The sequence below is a fragment of the Sminthopsis crassicaudata genome, chromosome 2, assembly GCF_048593235.1.
Source record: "Sminthopsis crassicaudata isolate SCR6 chromosome 2, ASM4859323v1, whole genome shotgun sequence".
In the NCBI taxonomy this organism is placed as follows: domain Eukaryota; kingdom Metazoa; phylum Chordata; class Mammalia; order Dasyuromorphia; family Dasyuridae; genus Sminthopsis; species Sminthopsis crassicaudata.
The window spans coordinates 258306786-258323793 of NC_133618.1; the positions used below are offsets into that span (position 1 = coordinate 258306786).

Below are 17008 nucleotides of genomic sequence, written 5' to 3' on the forward strand. Positions count from 1 at the left end.
AAAAACTCACCTGCCCGCGAGGAGCTCACAGGCGGAGGGAAGGAAGAAGGGAGGGAGGGAGGAGGGAGAGAGGAGGGAGGAAGGAAGAAGGGAGGGAGGAGGGAGGAAGGAAGAAGGGAGGGAGGAGGGAGAGAGGAGGGAGGAAGGAAGAAGGGAGGGAGGAGGAAGGATGAAGGGAGGGAGGGAGGGAGGAGGGAGGAAGGAAAAAGGGAGGGAGGAAGAAGGGAGAGAGGAGGGAGGAAGGAAGAAGGGAGGGAGGAGGAAGGATGAAGGGAGGGAGGGAGGAGGGAGGAAGGAAAAAGGGAGGGAGGAGGGAGAGAAAAGGAGAGAGGGAGGAAGGAGGAAGGAAGAAGGGAAGGAGGGAGAAAGGAGGGGAAAAAAGGAAGAAAGGAGGAAAGGAAGAAAAAGCAGGGAGGGAGAAAGAGTAGGGGAAGAAAAGGAAGAAAGGAAAGAAAGAAGGAAGCTAAACATAGGAAGGAAGGAAGAAAAGCTAAACGAAGGAAAGAAAGAAGAGGGAAGCCAGAAATAAGAAGGAAGAAAGAAAGAGGCCAAGCTTTAAGAAGGAAGGAAGACAGACAGAAAAAAGAAAGACAGAAAGGAAGAGAGAGAGAAGGGCAAACGGGATTCTATGTTTGATCCCGGAAGTGTCAGGGAGCCACTGCAGTTCATTAAGTTGATGAGTGCAATGGTCAGACCAGTGGTTAAGACCACTTTCAAAATCTGAACGGAAGGTATCCAGAGTGGGAGAGTGGGGCAGAGAGACCAACGAGCAGCTATGGCAGTAATCCACCTGGAAGTGATGAGGGCCTGGCTGGGGAGAGAGGGCCTTGTCAGAGGGGGAGATCAGTGGGGGAGGGGAGGGGTCCAGGGGTGAGAGGGAGAGGTGTGCCAGGGGTACCAATAGTAGGGAAAGTAGAAGATTTCTGGAGAAACATAGAGTTCAATTTTGAGAAGTTGAATTTAAAATTTCTATGGAGAGGGCAGCTAGGTGGCACAGTGGATAGAGCACCAGCCCTGAATTCAGGAGGACCCTAGTTCAAATCTGGTCTCAGACACTTAACACTTCCTAGCTGTGTGACCCTGGGCAAGTCACTTAACCTCAGCCTCAGGGAAAAAAATAAATAAATAAAATGTTTATGGAACCTCCAGTTAAAAATGTCTAATAGGAGATTGGAGATACCAAACTGTACCTTGTGAAAGGAGTTAAGAGCTGAATAAATAAATCTGAGACTCATGGGCATAGAGATGATAGTTGAATCCATGGAAACCGATGATATCTCCGAGGGAAGTCCAGATGGGAAACAGCATGGTGTAGAGGAACGAACAGTGAATCTGGATTTGGAAACTAAAGAACAGTTTCCTGATCTGTCAGTCTTTCTGTGTAGCCTGTGAGCAAGGTGATACCTCTCTCTGAGCCTCAGTTTCCCTATCTGTAAAGCATAAAAATTCTTGAAGAGCTGCCATTCTGTATGTCAGACTTCTCCAAATCTAGAAAGCCAGACTCTGAAGATGGGATGCAGTTCTGTAAAAATCTCTGTCCTGGACATATGGGATGTCAGCTTGCTCCTCCCACCCAGAATGGATACAAAAAAAGGAGGCACAATTTCTCTAGTGTGAAGTACTAAAATGGCTACGTGGCACAGTGCATGGTGTATTGGCCCAGAAGTCAGGAAGACATGCTAAATCCTACCACTGATACTGTGTGACCTTGAGCAAGTTATTTAAATTCTACTCCCCTCAATCTCTTCATCTACAACATGGGTGGGGAATTTTTTTTCTGCCAAGTACCATTTGGATATTTATAACTTTATTCCCAGGCTATACAAAATTCTCAACTTATAGAACTCAGGCAGTGGGAGGTTGTTGTACCAGCTTTCAGCTCAGCATTGACTACCGTTGCCTCAGCAATTTTGTTGGCCTTATACTGCTCACAGGCTGGATGTTTCCCACCACTGATCTATAAAAAGGAGAATAATAATACCTAACTCTCAGGATTGTTGTGAGAATCAAATGATATGCATAGAGCTCTTTGCAAGTTGAAAGCATATGTTGTATACATATATATATGATATATATATTGAGGAAGACTTATCTTTGTGAGTTCAAATTTGGCCCCAGACACTTTCTAGCTGTGGCAGACTTAAACTTGTTTGCCTCAGTTTCCTCATCTGTAAATAAGCCAAAGAAGGAAATGGAGAACTACCCCATTATCTCTGCCAAGAAAACATCATTTGGGGTCACAAAGAGTCTGACACCACTGAAAAATGACTCGACAGCAAAATTAATATTTTTGACATGTCTTGGGTAGGGCTTTGTGAATTGCTGTATTTAAGGGGGGGGGGGGATTCATCATTTTGTGCCTTTTTGGTGGTAATATCCTTATCGGGGCTAATCCTCAGAAAATAGATAAATTTGGAATTCCAGGCTCTTGCACAAATTCTTCCCAGTTTGATAGGTCCTGTTTGTATATAACTGTTCTATTCAAGAGGCCTAGGCCAACTTTATACTGTGATGAATGGATGAAAAATCATTAAGTGCTTGTTATATGTATTAAATTTATGGTTGTATGAAATGTTGCTTTTAAATGTGCTCAGTACTGAGAATATGGAAAAAGTTAAATAGTCCTTGTATATAAGTAGCTCACATTCTTATTGGGGGAGACAACACATAAATCACAGGCCTTCCTACTTAGAATCATAGATTTACTACCAAAAAGGATGTTAAATGTCATTCTGTGGAGCCCCTTTATTTTACACAGACAGGCTAAGAAATGGGATTCAAATTTGGATCTATGAATTCCAAGCTCAGCATTCATTCATCTGTTATAACACCCCACCTCCCAATATATCCCTTGGGGGAAAATGTAGATAATTTATTCCTTCTCCAGAGGTGCTCTACCATAATCCCCTCCCAGAAATTCAAACCCAGAGACCCTTGCCCCATTTCCCTCACCCCTTACAAAATAAGATTAATAGGACAGGTTGGACTCACCATAAAGTAGGCTATATAATTCTTAATATCCTGTCTTATCTTTATATTCTTTTCAGAAAGCACAGTTAGTGCAGTACAAAAGGATTCCTCTCTGAACACACCATTGGCACTATAAAAACAACTGTAGCACTGAGATTAGTTTTATTTTTTAAATAAATAAATAAAGCTTTTTATTTTCAAAACATATTCACAGATAATTTGACAACATTGACCCTTGTATAACCTTGTGTTTCAGATTTTCTCCTCCTCCCCACCCTCTTTCCTAGATGGTAAGCAATTCAATATATGTTAAACATGTTAAAATATATGTTAAATCCAATATGTACAAACATATTTATACAATTCTCGAATTACTGCATAAGAGAAATCAGATCAAAAAGTAAATGAGTAAGAAAATAAAAGAGTGAAAATGTTTTGTTGTAACCCACATTCAGTTCCCACAGTCCTCACTGAGATAAGTTTTATCCAGTTTCTCACAGTTTATTTAGACAGTGGTTTGGGTTTCCTTATCTGATGGTCTTCCCATTCTTGATCCTCTAGAACTCTATTCAAGAATGCTTCAGTTGGAGACTCATCTTGGTTCTGATTATTCCAAAGCGCTAGTCATTTTAGATTCTAAACTCCAAAGTACTCACAATCTTGGGTTGGGATGGTGCCGAGCCCACTGGCACTTCTGATGAAGATTCCAAACACTAAATTTCTTCCAGACGGTTCAACCAAACTGATTGAAACTTAAACAGAAGAACTCACAAGAGTATGGTTTGTACCTACATACAACTTAAACAAGATCATCAGTTTTAAGGACTGGCAAATCAGAAAGCTTAAAGATTAGAAGCCATGAACATAAACATAATCTGGGCAAGTAGGTAGTGTAGTGCATAGAATATCATGCCTAGAGTGAGACTTATCTTCCTGATCATGTCTGGCCTCAGACACTTATTAGTTATGTAACCCTGGGCAAGTCACGTAATCCAGCTTGCCTTAGGTCTCTAGTTTGTAAAATGAGTTAAAGAAGTAGTATCTTTAGTATCTTTGCCTAGAAAACTCCAAAAGGGATCACAAAGAATCACAAGAATAGATAAACATAATAAAGGTAAAAATTTGGAACAAAAAAGTGGAATGGAAGATGACAATGCTTTTGAGAGACTCCATCTGATCTTTGTTTTTGTTTCCACTTTTCCCCCTTCTCTTCCCACATTGGACTCAAAGAATTGTGGGAAACAGAAAAACTGAGGCACTTCAGGCTTAAATGGCTTTTTATATTTTGTGGGATAATAGGCCCAGAAATTATTGAACAAGTGCAAGCTGGCAATCATGGATGAAACAAAAATCAGTGTTTTCTAACCATAAGTCAGCCAAAGGCTTAGAACATTGATATGAATCCTACTAGCAAGAAGAAAAGTCAACAAGTTACTTAACAAGAATTTAGGAAGTATCTACTTTGTGTCTGAGCATTGAAGTACAAAGATAATGCTTGCAGTCAAGAACTCACATTCTAATGGAGGAGAGACAACATCCAAACTATATACAAATAAAAAATATAAAGGATAAATTAGAGCTAATCATCAGAAGAAAGACAACATTAAAAGGAATCTAGAAAGACTTCTTTCAGAACATGAAACTTTGGCTGAGACCTGAAGGAAGCCAGAAAAATAGCTAGAGTCATGAGACAGAAAATACAGCATTTTTCAAAGAACTGCAAGGAAACCAATGTCCTGGATCTCAAGAGTATGTTGAGTATAGAGGAGAAGGGATTGTAAGGTATAAAAAAACTGGGAAAGAAGGAACTGCATTGTGAAAGACTTTAAATGCCAGAGAGGATAATATGTTTGCTAGTGAAAGCAATAGAAAACCTAGAGTTGATTAAATAGGAGAGATGACATTGATAGTTTCAGATGGATCATAATGAGGAAAGACTTGAGACAAGAAAGCCATTGCAATTGTCCGACAGTGAGGTTGGATTAGGAGGTAGCACTGTGACAAGAAAGAAGGGGCTTCATATAAAAGATGTGAAGAAAATAGCATTAATAGGCACCAGGAACTTATTGGATATGAGAGAGTGACAAAATGAGGAGATGAAGGTAACTCCTAGTTTGAGAGGTCAAGTGAACATGACCATGGTGAAACCCTCAGCATTAATAGAGAAGTTTTTAAAAGGGGAGGGTTTGAGAAGAAAATAATAAGCTCAGATTGGGATATGCTGAGTTTAAGACGGCTATGGAATATCCCATTTTAATATTTAATGTGAGGTCAGGTAAAGAAGCTTGAATTGGACAAATCAATGAGAATCATTTGTATAGAGAATTGTTGAAACTATGAAAGCTGATGAAATCACTAACTGAAATAATTCAGAGGAAGAAGAAAAAAAAAAAGACCAAGACAGGACTTTAGGGTACAATTCATAGTTAAAGATCCAGTAAAATCTGGGCTAATATCTCAAAGAGATCATAAAGAAGGGAAAGGAACCTACATGTGCAAAAATGTTTGTGGCAGCCCTTTTTGTTGTGGCAAGGAACTGGAAACTGAGAGGATACCCATCAGGTGGAGAATGACTGAATAAGTTAATAGTATATGAATGTTATAGAATATTATTGTTCTGTAAAAAATGATCAGTAGGCCTGGAAAAACTTATGTGAACTAATTCTAAGTGAAATGAGCAGAACCAGGAGATTATTGTACATGGCAATATCAACATTATATGATGATCAATTCTGATGAACTTGGGTTTCTTCAACAGTGAGATGATCCAGGCCAGTAACAATAATCTTGTGATGAAGAGAGGCATCTACACCCAGAGAGAGGACTGTGGGAACTGAATGTGAACCACAACATAGCATTTTCACTCTTTTTGTGGTTGGTTGCTTGCATTTTTTTCCTTTTTGATTAGATTTTTCTTGTGCAGCAAGATAATTGTATAAATATGTATGTATATATTGAATTTAACATACATATTTTACCATGTTTAAGCTATATTGGATCACTTGCCATCTAGGGGAGAGGGTGGGGAAAAATTGGAACACAAGGTTTTGCAAAGATTAATGCTGAAAAATTATCCGTGTATATGTTTTGAAAATCAAAAACTTTTAATAAAAATAAGATAAAAACTAAAAAAAAAAAAAAAAAAAAAAAAAAAAAAAAAAAAATCCAGTAAAATCAACTGAGAAGGAACAGACAGTTCAGAGAATTATGAGAGAGCAGTATCCTGGGAAAAACATGAAAGAAAGAACAGCATATCAAGTAGAAAAAAAGAGATCATCCACTGTCAAAAACCACAAAGAGGTCAAGAAAAATAAATGGAGGGGCAGCTAGGTGGCGCAGTGAATAGAGCACTAGCCTTGAATTCAGGAGGACCAGAGTTCAAATCTGGTCTCAGACACTTAACACTTCCTAGCTGTGACCCAGGGGAAGTCACTTCACCCCAATTGTCTCAGAAAAAAAAAAATGAAAGAAGATCATTAAGTTTGTCATTTAAGAGATGGTTAGTAACTTTGGAAAGAAGTTGCAGTTGAATGATGAGTTGGAAAGCCATACTACAAAACTATGAAAGGAATGAGAAGAGAGGAAATAGTATTGGTTATAGAAAGAAAAAGTTCAAAAGCAGATTAGATATCTGAAGTCTCTGATTCTAAGAGAGTTTAGTTATTGAAATTTAAGATTCTAGGAATTAACAGACTTATTCTCTATTAAAAGAAAAGTGGCACATGTCTCTGGGGAATGATTTCTCTCTTTATGGTGTAAGAAGCTGCTGAGGATTTTTTCCCCCAAATCTGATACCAAAGTGTGTGAAGTATCTACATTTTTCATTTTTAAAAAACCCTATGATTAAGACCCATTCCAATAGACTTGTGATGGAGAAGGCCATCTGCATGCAGAAAGAGGATTATAGGGACTTAATATAGATCACAACATAGTATTTTCACTTTTTTTTTTTTTTTTTTTTTGCTGTTTGCTTGTTTTTTTTTTTCATTTTTTCCCCTTTTTGATCTGATTTTTCTTGTGCAACATGATAAATGTGGAAATATGTTTAGAAGAATTGCACATGTTTAACCTATATTGCATTACTTGCTGTCTAGGAGAGAGGTTGGAGAAAAGGAAAAAAAATTGGAACAAGATTTTGCAAGGGTGAATGCTGAAAACTGTCTTTGTAAGTATGTTTAAAATAAAAAGCATTTATCAAAAAATACAAATCCAAATATAAAAATAAATAAATAAATAAATAATCCCTAAACCTTAGACTTTAGACTCTAAGCTAAAAGAGAATTGGCATAACCTATTCCTCTTAAAGTGAAATAACATTTCAACTAAGGAACAGCAGATGGCAGCAGCAAGGACAGATTTCCACAAAGGATATGAACAATGTTAAAAATAGAATCATAAATTATTAACAACCATATGAAAGATTTCTCCAAATCACTAGTAATTAAGAAAAATGCAATTCAAAATAATAACTCTAAGGTTTCACATGCAAAGCATTGGAAAAGATGACAAAAGATGGAAATAATATCGGAAGGGCTGCTGAAAGATCTCTAACAGACTTTGAGGAGATTTGTGAATTAGCTCAATCTTTCTGGAAAATGATTAGTAATTATGCTTTAAAAAGCGACTAAAATATCCATATCCTTTGATTCACAGATCCCACTGCTAGGGTATTTACCCCAAGGAAGAGAGAAAGGTATCAAAGATAAAAAGTCTTCACATTGGTATTTCTTATAACAAAGAATTAGAAATGAAGTAGGTACATTCCCCAGTGACTTAAGAATAGCTAAACAAATTGTGCTTCATGAATATAATGGAATAATTACTGTACTGTGAGGAATGACAAAGATTAATTTAGAGAATCAAGAAAGACATATAAATTAATGAAGAGGGAAAGAAGCACAGTAAAAAGAGGGGGGGAATTGTACTCAATAACAACAATATAGTTGGAAGAAGCAAAAAAATCAAAACTGAATGATGCATAATTATAAATAATTATAATCAAGGATGGCATCAGAGAAGAGATGGGGAAATGCATCTCCCTCTTTAAGGTATAGGATGTATATATTTTTGTTACAAAATTTATAATCTAATAGTACAATTGTCAAAATAAAAAAAAATATGGGGCAGGGATTCTATGGATATGAAGTACTGCATATACTGTCAGACTAGATGGATATGTTGGATTAGTTTTGTTAAAGATTTTTTTTTTTTTTCTTATTCTTTGTTACGAAGGATAGATCTCTGGGTAGGGAAGTGAGTTATATTTAGAATTTAAAGTGACATAAAACTCAAAATAGCACCAAAATTTCTTTAAGGGGAGAGAAAAGGAAAAGAGACAGACAAATAAGCACAAAGAGGAAAGGAGCAGCATTAGGATGTGATAACCATCATGGAGAGCAGGCTAATGAGAGTAAAATGATTGAACACATTTCTAGCTCTACAACATGATGTTGCGCCTCCATGTTTTGTATTCTGGCCATAGGTTCCCTATGTATCTATTTCTGCCATCCTTATTCTCTGGGTTCACATATTCAATTAGTCATGCTTTGCGTTTATACTATGTATATCTGTGGGAAAATATGCCTCAAGTTTAAGCAGAAAAGTTTATTTTGTGTGTGTGTGCGATTTCATTAAGTGCTTTTGAACTAATTAAGTGCCTCTGGCTGATTAATATTGGGGATTGATCAAGGGACTTCTTTAAGCAACTTCATTAGCTTACAGAGAGGTGAACCTTTGTTTAGGACATGATCATTACCTCCCATGAAGTTACTGTGGCCCTTGGGCACCTTTTGGATAATGTTTCAGTGATTAAAATTGGCCCACAGAATGGTATTCAGTATTGTGGGACAGACTATTTAGGAGAAACCATTTTTTATGCTAGTCTATAAAAAGGAGCCAATAGACATTTTCCCTTTTTGCCTTTCTTCTGGAACATTGTGAGTAGAGTGAGATTCCTCCCCTCCCACCTCCATTCCAGAGCTATTGTGGGGCAGAAATCCATGGCAAACTGCATGTGGTCAAGCCAAGTCTATTGTGACCTAAGAGAATTCCTGAACCATGGAACATAACAGTCGTTCTCCCCAGCCTTTACTACCAGAGGATAACATTTAAGGGTGTAGTGAAATATCAAGAGTTCTTAGAGGAAAATGGCAGAGGCAATCAAGTGTTCACCCACATTGTGTGGAACTAAGGTCAAATTCCTGGGCACAGGCCTCAAATCAAGAGTCCCCAAATCCAGCCTTCTAACCAAACAACATTCAGAAACTAGTCTTTTAGCAAGAGAAAGAGTATTTCTCAAACAGCCTTGGGGATACCTTAGGAGTAACCCCACGTGTGAGTTTTCAAGGATCTGGCCTTCTATTGAAAAGATATGAATTTTCTGGCCCATTGAACTAAGGGGAGCAGCTCCACAGGACAAAAGTCATGATGGGGGGAAAACAAGGGATCTTGTTCCTTGCCCTGTATCATTATCATCTTATTTGAATGGTATGGGTCTGGAAGTTTCCTATTTATCAATATCAAATTTACTTGCAAGGAAAATCCAAACAACTGGCTACTGTTATGAGTCAATTAATTTTAAGACCCTGTGAAAGAGGTACCTACAAACCAGGCAGAAGCATATTTTTTGTTTCATGGATCCATAAACAAAAATTCAGAAATCCTCTGAATTTTTTTTTCCTCTGTTGGTGTGTTAGTAAAGACCTTCTTGTACCTGATACCTAGTTATCTTGAAGTTGCTTTTGCTCACTTCTGTGAAAACCTAGACACAGGCTAAACTGGACTGATCACCTAAAGAGCCAAAGAAAGTGATCATTTGACAGGGCCCTTACTATTAAAACAAGTCCAATCTGGAGGTACTCCTACAATAAACACTATAGTTGCTCAAAGGGCTCCTTTTTCTCTGTGGCAAGGAAATTTACCTGTGAAACCAAATTATGATCATAAAGACCATTTGCTAAGTTTGGGATCAGAGAATATTATGGATTCAAACATGATACATTAAAACATAATAAACCATTCTCTAGCTAGGAATAACAGGACTATATGTCCCCAGAACCATGATATAACCTACACCCATCTTCTAGGATCAGGTGATATAGTATAGCTTCTAGGGAAATATAGCGGTGATTTTGGGGTCCCCTGACCTTGGGGGGCTTCTGTCCTGGCAAGCTATCTGATTCCAAAGTCCTTTAGCTTTGCCCCCCAACCCCCACCCAACCTAGGAATAACGTTCTGACAATCTGGCTGATTCTAGAGACCTCACCTCAGTTTATTGCAGACTGATAATTTTGTAATGGCATTACAATTACAATAAATTTTGCCCTTTGACTTGGATATAGGTTCAAGCCTGCAAATTCTTTTGAGACACCCCTCTGGAATCCCAAACTTTTGGGGTCTCCTTCCCAACCTCAACACAGACACACTCCCTAGTTCTAGTTAACTATTATCTTTTTCAAGCACTTCTCTCCCAGGACATCATTGGGATCACACTTATAATTTGTCCTCTCATAGTTATTATTGATGAGTCATTTCAGTTATATGTGACTCTCCATGACACCATTTGGAGTTTTCTTGTCAAAGATATTAAAATAGCATTTCCTTCTCCAGCTCATTTTGCAGATGACAAACTGAAGCAGACAGGACTAAATGAATTGCCCAGCATCACACAGCTAAGAAAAGTCTGAAACCCAGTCTGGATTCAGGTCTTACTCCAAGGCCAGGACCTCTATTCATTCTACCACCTTATTGCCCTCTTAGTGATAATAATAAATATTTTATGCAAATTTATCTCATTTGAACCTCAAGAAAACACTCTAGAATATTCAGGGCAGGTACCATTAAACCCATTTACAGATGAAATACTTGAAAAAGAATAGTTGAATTACTATGTTCATACAGCTAGTTAAGAACCAGAGTCCAGATTCAAGTGTTTTGATTCTCAATATGGAGCTTTCCCCACTATAACACAGCTTCCCCAAAGTCCTTTTCTGAGAACTATCCCAGACTTGTTCAACCTTTATAATTCCACCATTTTACCTGATTCCTGTTATCTTTCAGCTTTTGTCTTTTGTGATTACATCTTCCCACACTGGTTTAGCTTAATTTTAATCATAAAAACTCTTCTTTTTTTTTTTTTTTTTTTGACCTACTTTCTCATCTAGACAGGATTTTTGTAGGCCTTTGACCTTTTCCTCCAGCAAGCAGATTAATTTGTCTCTGCTATTTTCTGAGTCATCCTATTATATACCACTGTTCTCTGTGAAAGCCACTCTAAAACACTGTGGTTAGGTAGGTAACTGGAATTGGTTGCTGTGGGAAACCGTGATTCAGAAGCAAGCTGGATTGAGAGACAGATGTGAAGTGGTATTGAATAGGTATTAAGAGAGATGAATTAAGAGGTTTGAGTGCAGTTCTGACGTGAGGCAGAGGTAATGGACAGATACTGGAAATTTCCTTTCCAGCTACATGATTGATCGATAATTGCAGTTTGGTAAAGTCCATGCTGAGCCCAATTAATGCCATATGTGGTATGTTTGGTTCTCTTTGTCCTGCTGTCATTGATTTGACACACAGCCCTGGATCCTGGAAGGAACAGCTTACCCAGCAGAATAAAGCAGCAAAAACAAAGAAGGCACACCTAAATCAAAGACAACCACAGCTCTCTAGCACCACTCACTATGCTCTAATCCAAAAACTACAGACAGGATACTTGTAGAAATAAAATCTTTATTTATAAAAGTCTGGCATATTCAGAGTTAAAACAAAAGATAAGGCATTCTGCTTTTTTTGAGATTCATAGCTGGCTGTGAAAAACAAAACAAATGAATAAAACATTTCTTAAAAAGATCCATAATTGAAAATAGGAAATTGGCTGAATTTATACATTTCTATAGAAAAAGATACATGCAATTATTTGGATTGGGAGTTGGAAGTTTGTTGTCATTTTATTTTTTAAAAATAATAATAATCTTTTCCAGAATGCTCCAACAATGGCTGTGCCCCAGAGTATGTTCCTGTATCTGACACGGCTTGTGGGTGCTCCAGCTAACAGACTCCAGTTGGCCTACCTCAGGCATAGGGTTCTAAAGAGAAAGCTCTCTACTAAAACTACAGAGTAGCCAGCTTCCTTGGGGGCTTCATTGCCTGTGAAGCCAGATTGCTTAGGGTTATGGGAAGAGGGAAATTTTGAAAATTTCCTAGCATCCCAAATCTTTACCACTAATGTCTGCCTCCCTAGTCCTGGCCTGAACCTTCACCCATCTCTTTTGGAAGCACCAGGATTTAGAGTAAAGACCTGTTCCATTCATGGCAATTTCCTTCCACTGGGTAAATTGATTAGAAAAGGGAAAGAGTAATTAGCTCCTGTCTGCATGAGCCTAAGGCACCAGGCAGGAATCAACCACTGAACAAAACACCAGGGGAAGATTTTGCAAGGAAAAAAATGGAAAGGGTAATTAAATAATGCTGTTTGTAGAAGGCTTATTCTCTTTTTTATTCCTCACAACAGCCTCAAGAGGTAGTAAATAGCACCATCCACTACTTAGAGAGAAAGAAGGCAGAAAGCAATTTGCCCAGGATCACAAGGCCAGATACAACGCAGCTCAGGGCCTTGCTCACTGAGACAGAAAAACAGAAAAATCCCCCTTGTTTATGGTTTCGCAGCTGAAGGTGTTTCTCGACTTCTAAGAAGGTCTTATGAAGCCTAGCTATTGCAGAGCTGCTGGGGGCCCTGGCTAAGTGCTGGATTTCTTCCTCGATTCTTCAGACAATTTCCTTCTGGGCTGAGAACCAAAGCCAAGGGAATAGCAGCTGTCTTTCCATTTGACCCAGGTTTGTAGATAAGCAGGAATTGGAAGGCCTGTTGGCCCACAAGGCACCGTGAACCAGGGGCAAATGCACCCAAACAGAGATCTTCATGAAATTAATCTGCAACCCAGTACAAGGAAAGGGCAGCCTCTGAGCTTGTGAAAGATATGATGACTAATAATAGTAAGTCATAACATCAACACATTATCATTTTGCCTTTAGGATCCAACTCTTTCTTAGCAGCCTGGATATGCTCCATTGAATGCCTGAAGGAATTTAGCAAAAATTCAGAAATATAAAAATTAATCAGAAGAGCAAGATTTTAGCCTCGGGGAGAAAAAGAGGCAGAAATGAGAAAGGATATATATATATATATATATATATATATATATATATATATATATATATATATATATATATATATATATGTTTTTTTTTTGCTTTATAGAAGTTATTTCACATTTCAAGAAGAGAAGCAGTGGCATAGGATTCAAATGATCAACCCTAGATGATAAAAAGCCAACTATACTTGGCAAAATAAATTTTAGCATTTATATTTCATCATAAACATATTTCTTACTGAAGTCTAGTACCCAAGGCTGAGCAGCACTGCTTCCAGAAATATTCATATCTTATTCAAATAAAAAACCAACTTCATGCTGATGGACCCAAGGACAAATTTGATTTGGTCTTGAAATGAATCAAGCCTTTTCCAGAAGTTTTGCCTTGTTTTCATCAAGTATAAAAGGTGAGCGAACTTCCTCATCCTTCAGGTATACTTCCAGACCCTGCAAGAACAATGGCAAAGTTTTTTAACTGATTTTTTTTTTTGTACAGCATGATAATTGTATAAATATGTATACTTATATTGTATTGAACTTAACACATATTTTAAAAAACATCTAATATGTATTAGATTACTTGCTACCTAGGAGAAGGAGTGAAAATTTGTAACATAAGGTTTTGCAAGGGTTAATGTTGAAAAATTATCCATGCATGTGTTTTGAAAATAAAAAACTTTAATTTTAAAAAGAAAGAATGACTTAAAGAATGTCTTTTTCCCCCCTCTAATGATGTATACACTCATGTGATTGCTAATCTCAGGAATGCTTCATAGGATAATGTCAAAAACATCTCATATAGTCCAAAGAAAACAGCAGAAGATAATTGGAAGCTGCTTGGATTTGGGAGTGAAGATTTTGATACAGACTAACTTCAGATTGGATCCTATCGTTCTCTTTTCTTACTACCACTTCATAGAATAAGCAGGCCATTTCTTCCCCAGATCACCTAGTTAGGCTTAAAACATGATACCTTAAGGGAAAGAGCTTTCTGTGAAAACAGAAAGCCTTAAGTCCCCATACACTCTCACAGGTGGAAGGGACTTTGGGGAATCACCTAACCCAGCTGTCTCATTTTACAAATGAAGAAACTGAGGTTCAGGAAGAGGAAGATACTTTCTTGAGATGAAATACATTATTGATGGAATAGGAGACTAGAATCCAGGAAGATACCAATGGCATACATTTAAAAGAACGAGAGCTAAAGTTTACAAAGATTTCTAACAACACCCTTTTTCTGACATCCTTCTAAGCCCTGCAAGGCTATGTGTGTCTAGGACAAAGGTCAGAAACCAAACTCAAGATTATCTCTTAGGGAAACCAAGACACCATGTGGTTCAGGAAACTGGGCAAAAAAAATCTTAAGGGAAGTGAAAGGGAGGCCAACATTTCATACAGCAGAGAATATTAAGGGTCCTTAATACAGCATGAAAACCTGACATAGGTTTATTCAGATTCTAGGACCAGCCTATGCCCTGTGCAGACCAACCCTTTCTATGTCAGCACTAAACCCTTCCATCATGTCCTGAGAATATCTTTAGAACTTGTGGTAGTGTTTCACATTGGTAAACAGATGCATGAGAATGCAGTCTGCCCACAATCAGTTAAAATCAGCATTTGTTCTTAACACCTGCAACCTTCACTCTAGTTTCCAGGGTCTCCAACCTGAACCCTGCAAAGCCCTGAAACTGAGAAAAAGGCTCTCACCTCCCCAAAATAAGACACCAATGGAGAAATCTCACAGATGACTGGAGGGTTTTCAGTTCCCAGAGTACTGTAAAAGAAAAACATATATTAGCACCTGCTTAGTATACAGTTCTTCCTTATTAGGACTATACTTCTGGATCTGAGTCCCAGCCTTCTCTGGGGCTCAGATTACATACGCTGGCATGATCTACAGCAATTTTTCTTTCTCAACATCATGAACCCAAACTCTCCTTCCACCCTCAGGAACAGTTCTTGCTTTGGGCTGTAAAATATTCATATTACAAAGGCTTCCAATACCTGGTTTTGGAACCATTCATATTTTAGCAGTTTGTGTCAATGAGGAGTAGAAAAAGACATCTAATTTCCTTTCCCTTCTTGTTCAGAAAAACAGAATGATCCAAGCCATCTTTGGAATATCATCACTCAGTTCGTGTTTCAGAATTTATTAATATATGGATGAGGGCTTCTAAGGGCTTGTCTCTTGCTGCTATTCTGAACAGATCTCACAGACTCATTAGTCCAAAAGCTGGTCATATGTGACAGGGAGAGATTTTCATAACTATCCTTAGAAAGACTCTCATAGGCCCATAGCTGAGCCAGAATTCCTCTCTTTCTGGCCCCCTGATAAGTGATTAGGTAGCTTCTATTTAAACACCTCCACTGACCTGGAACCCATCACTTCCCAAGATAGCTAGCTCATTTCCCTTCAGCATGACTTATTAAGAAGCATTTCCTTACTTAGAGCCTAAATCTACTTTTTCTGAACCTTCCAATCACTTCTTTCAGTTCAGCCAAGTAAATCAAATCTGACCTCTCTTTCATAAATACCAATGGCACTGTTCAGATCCTGTACATCTAGTTCAATTCTCCCACCTCCATGGATTGCTAAAGCAATTTGAGAACTAACTAGGAGCAAAAGTTTTTCTCTTTCTAGGTCCCCAGAAACTATCAAGGGTGATTAAATGTAGACACTTGTCAAGAGATAATAGATAATTGTGAGGTGATGGGGTCCATACCTCTCCAGCAACAACTTTCCACACTGGCAGGGGGAGGGGAACATACTATATCATACCAGCATAAAGAGTTATTTAGGATAAGAAGAGGAGAAATAGGGGACAGCAGTTGTCTAGGATGAGTGAGGACTATTAGGATGATAGCTGACTAGGAAACGGGGAGCCATATTGAAATAAGAGCTGATTGGACAGGGGGAAGTACATCAGGACAACTGCTGCCTAGGTTTCCCACTCTCTAGTTTTTCCCTTTTGCAAGTCATCCTTCACAGGGCTACCAACATAATTTCCTAAAGCTAAAGTCTGATCACATCATACCTCTGGCTCAACAGTCTGTTCAGCTGATCCCTATGGCCTCCAGAATAAGTTACAACTTCCTCCTGACCTGGTATTTAAAGCTTTCAATGACCTGATTCTTACTTACTCTTTTAACCTAATTTCATACCATTTCCCTTCATACACTCCATGATTCAGGCAAATTGTAATATTAGTTGCTTCCAAAACTTGTTTTACTGTCTCCTTCTTTAAGCATAACTGGCTATCCTCCATAACTCAAAAATACCCCCTCTTGATTTTTCTTTAAATTAGGGGCTATAATCCATTTTTTGTACATATCAGATTCCCTTGGCAATATGGGGAAGCCTAAGGATTTCTTCTTAGAAAGATGTTTTCAAATGAACAAACAAAAATAAGGCTGCAAAGGAAACTAATTCTATTGAAATATAGATAATTTTTTTCCCATCCAAGTTCATAGACTTCCTGAAATTTATCCATGGATCCTAAGTTAAGAAATCCTGCTTTAAATTCTTCTCTGTCCTTCAAGGTTCACTTCAGATGTCACTTCCTCCATAAATCATTCCCTGATTCTGTCCCCATATGAAAGTCTTGTTTTCCTCCTGAAATGTTATTAGAACATTTCATTTAAATGTCATATTCCACATTCTATCTTGGTGAACTCAAATTGTTATTTTCTACCTCTCAAAGCTTATGCAGTTCCTTATGCCTAAAATATACTCCCTCCTGAACTCTCTTGGGCTAAATCTTTATATTGATTCAGGCTTGACTCAGGTGCCAACCCCTCTGCTTAGATTTCCCATTCTGCCAGCTGTTAGGAATCTTTCAATTCAATGAGAGAAGTGAAGCAAATTCTTCAATTGCATTCAATTCAATTCA

General features: G+C 38.0%; 2 protein-coding genes across 2 annotated transcripts in view; both read right to left on the reverse strand.

Moving 5' to 3' along the window:
• The window catches only part of MAN1B1 (mannosidase alpha class 1B member 1), a 36626-nt gene extending 36594 nt beyond the window's left edge, over positions 1 to 32 (reverse strand). The window contains exon 1 of the mRNA XM_074289075.1: positions 11 to 32. The gene's annotated coding sequence lies outside the window, so the exon portion shown is untranslated. The remainder of the gene's footprint in view (positions 1 to 10) is intronic.
• Positions 33 to 11677: 11645 nt separating this feature from the next.
• UAP1L1 (UDP-N-acetylglucosamine pyrophosphorylase 1 like 1) overlaps positions 11678 to 17008 on the reverse strand; it is a 29373-nt gene continuing 24042 nt past the window's right edge. The window contains exons 9-10 of the mRNA XM_074289081.1: positions 14826 to 14892; positions 11678 to 13565 (exon numbers count right to left, since the gene is read on the reverse strand). Coding sequence (XP_074145182.1) covers positions 13479 to 13565; positions 14826 to 14892 — 154 coding nt within the window. The 3' untranslated portion in view covers positions 11678 to 13478. The remainder of the gene's footprint in view (positions 13566 to 14825; positions 14893 to 17008) is intronic.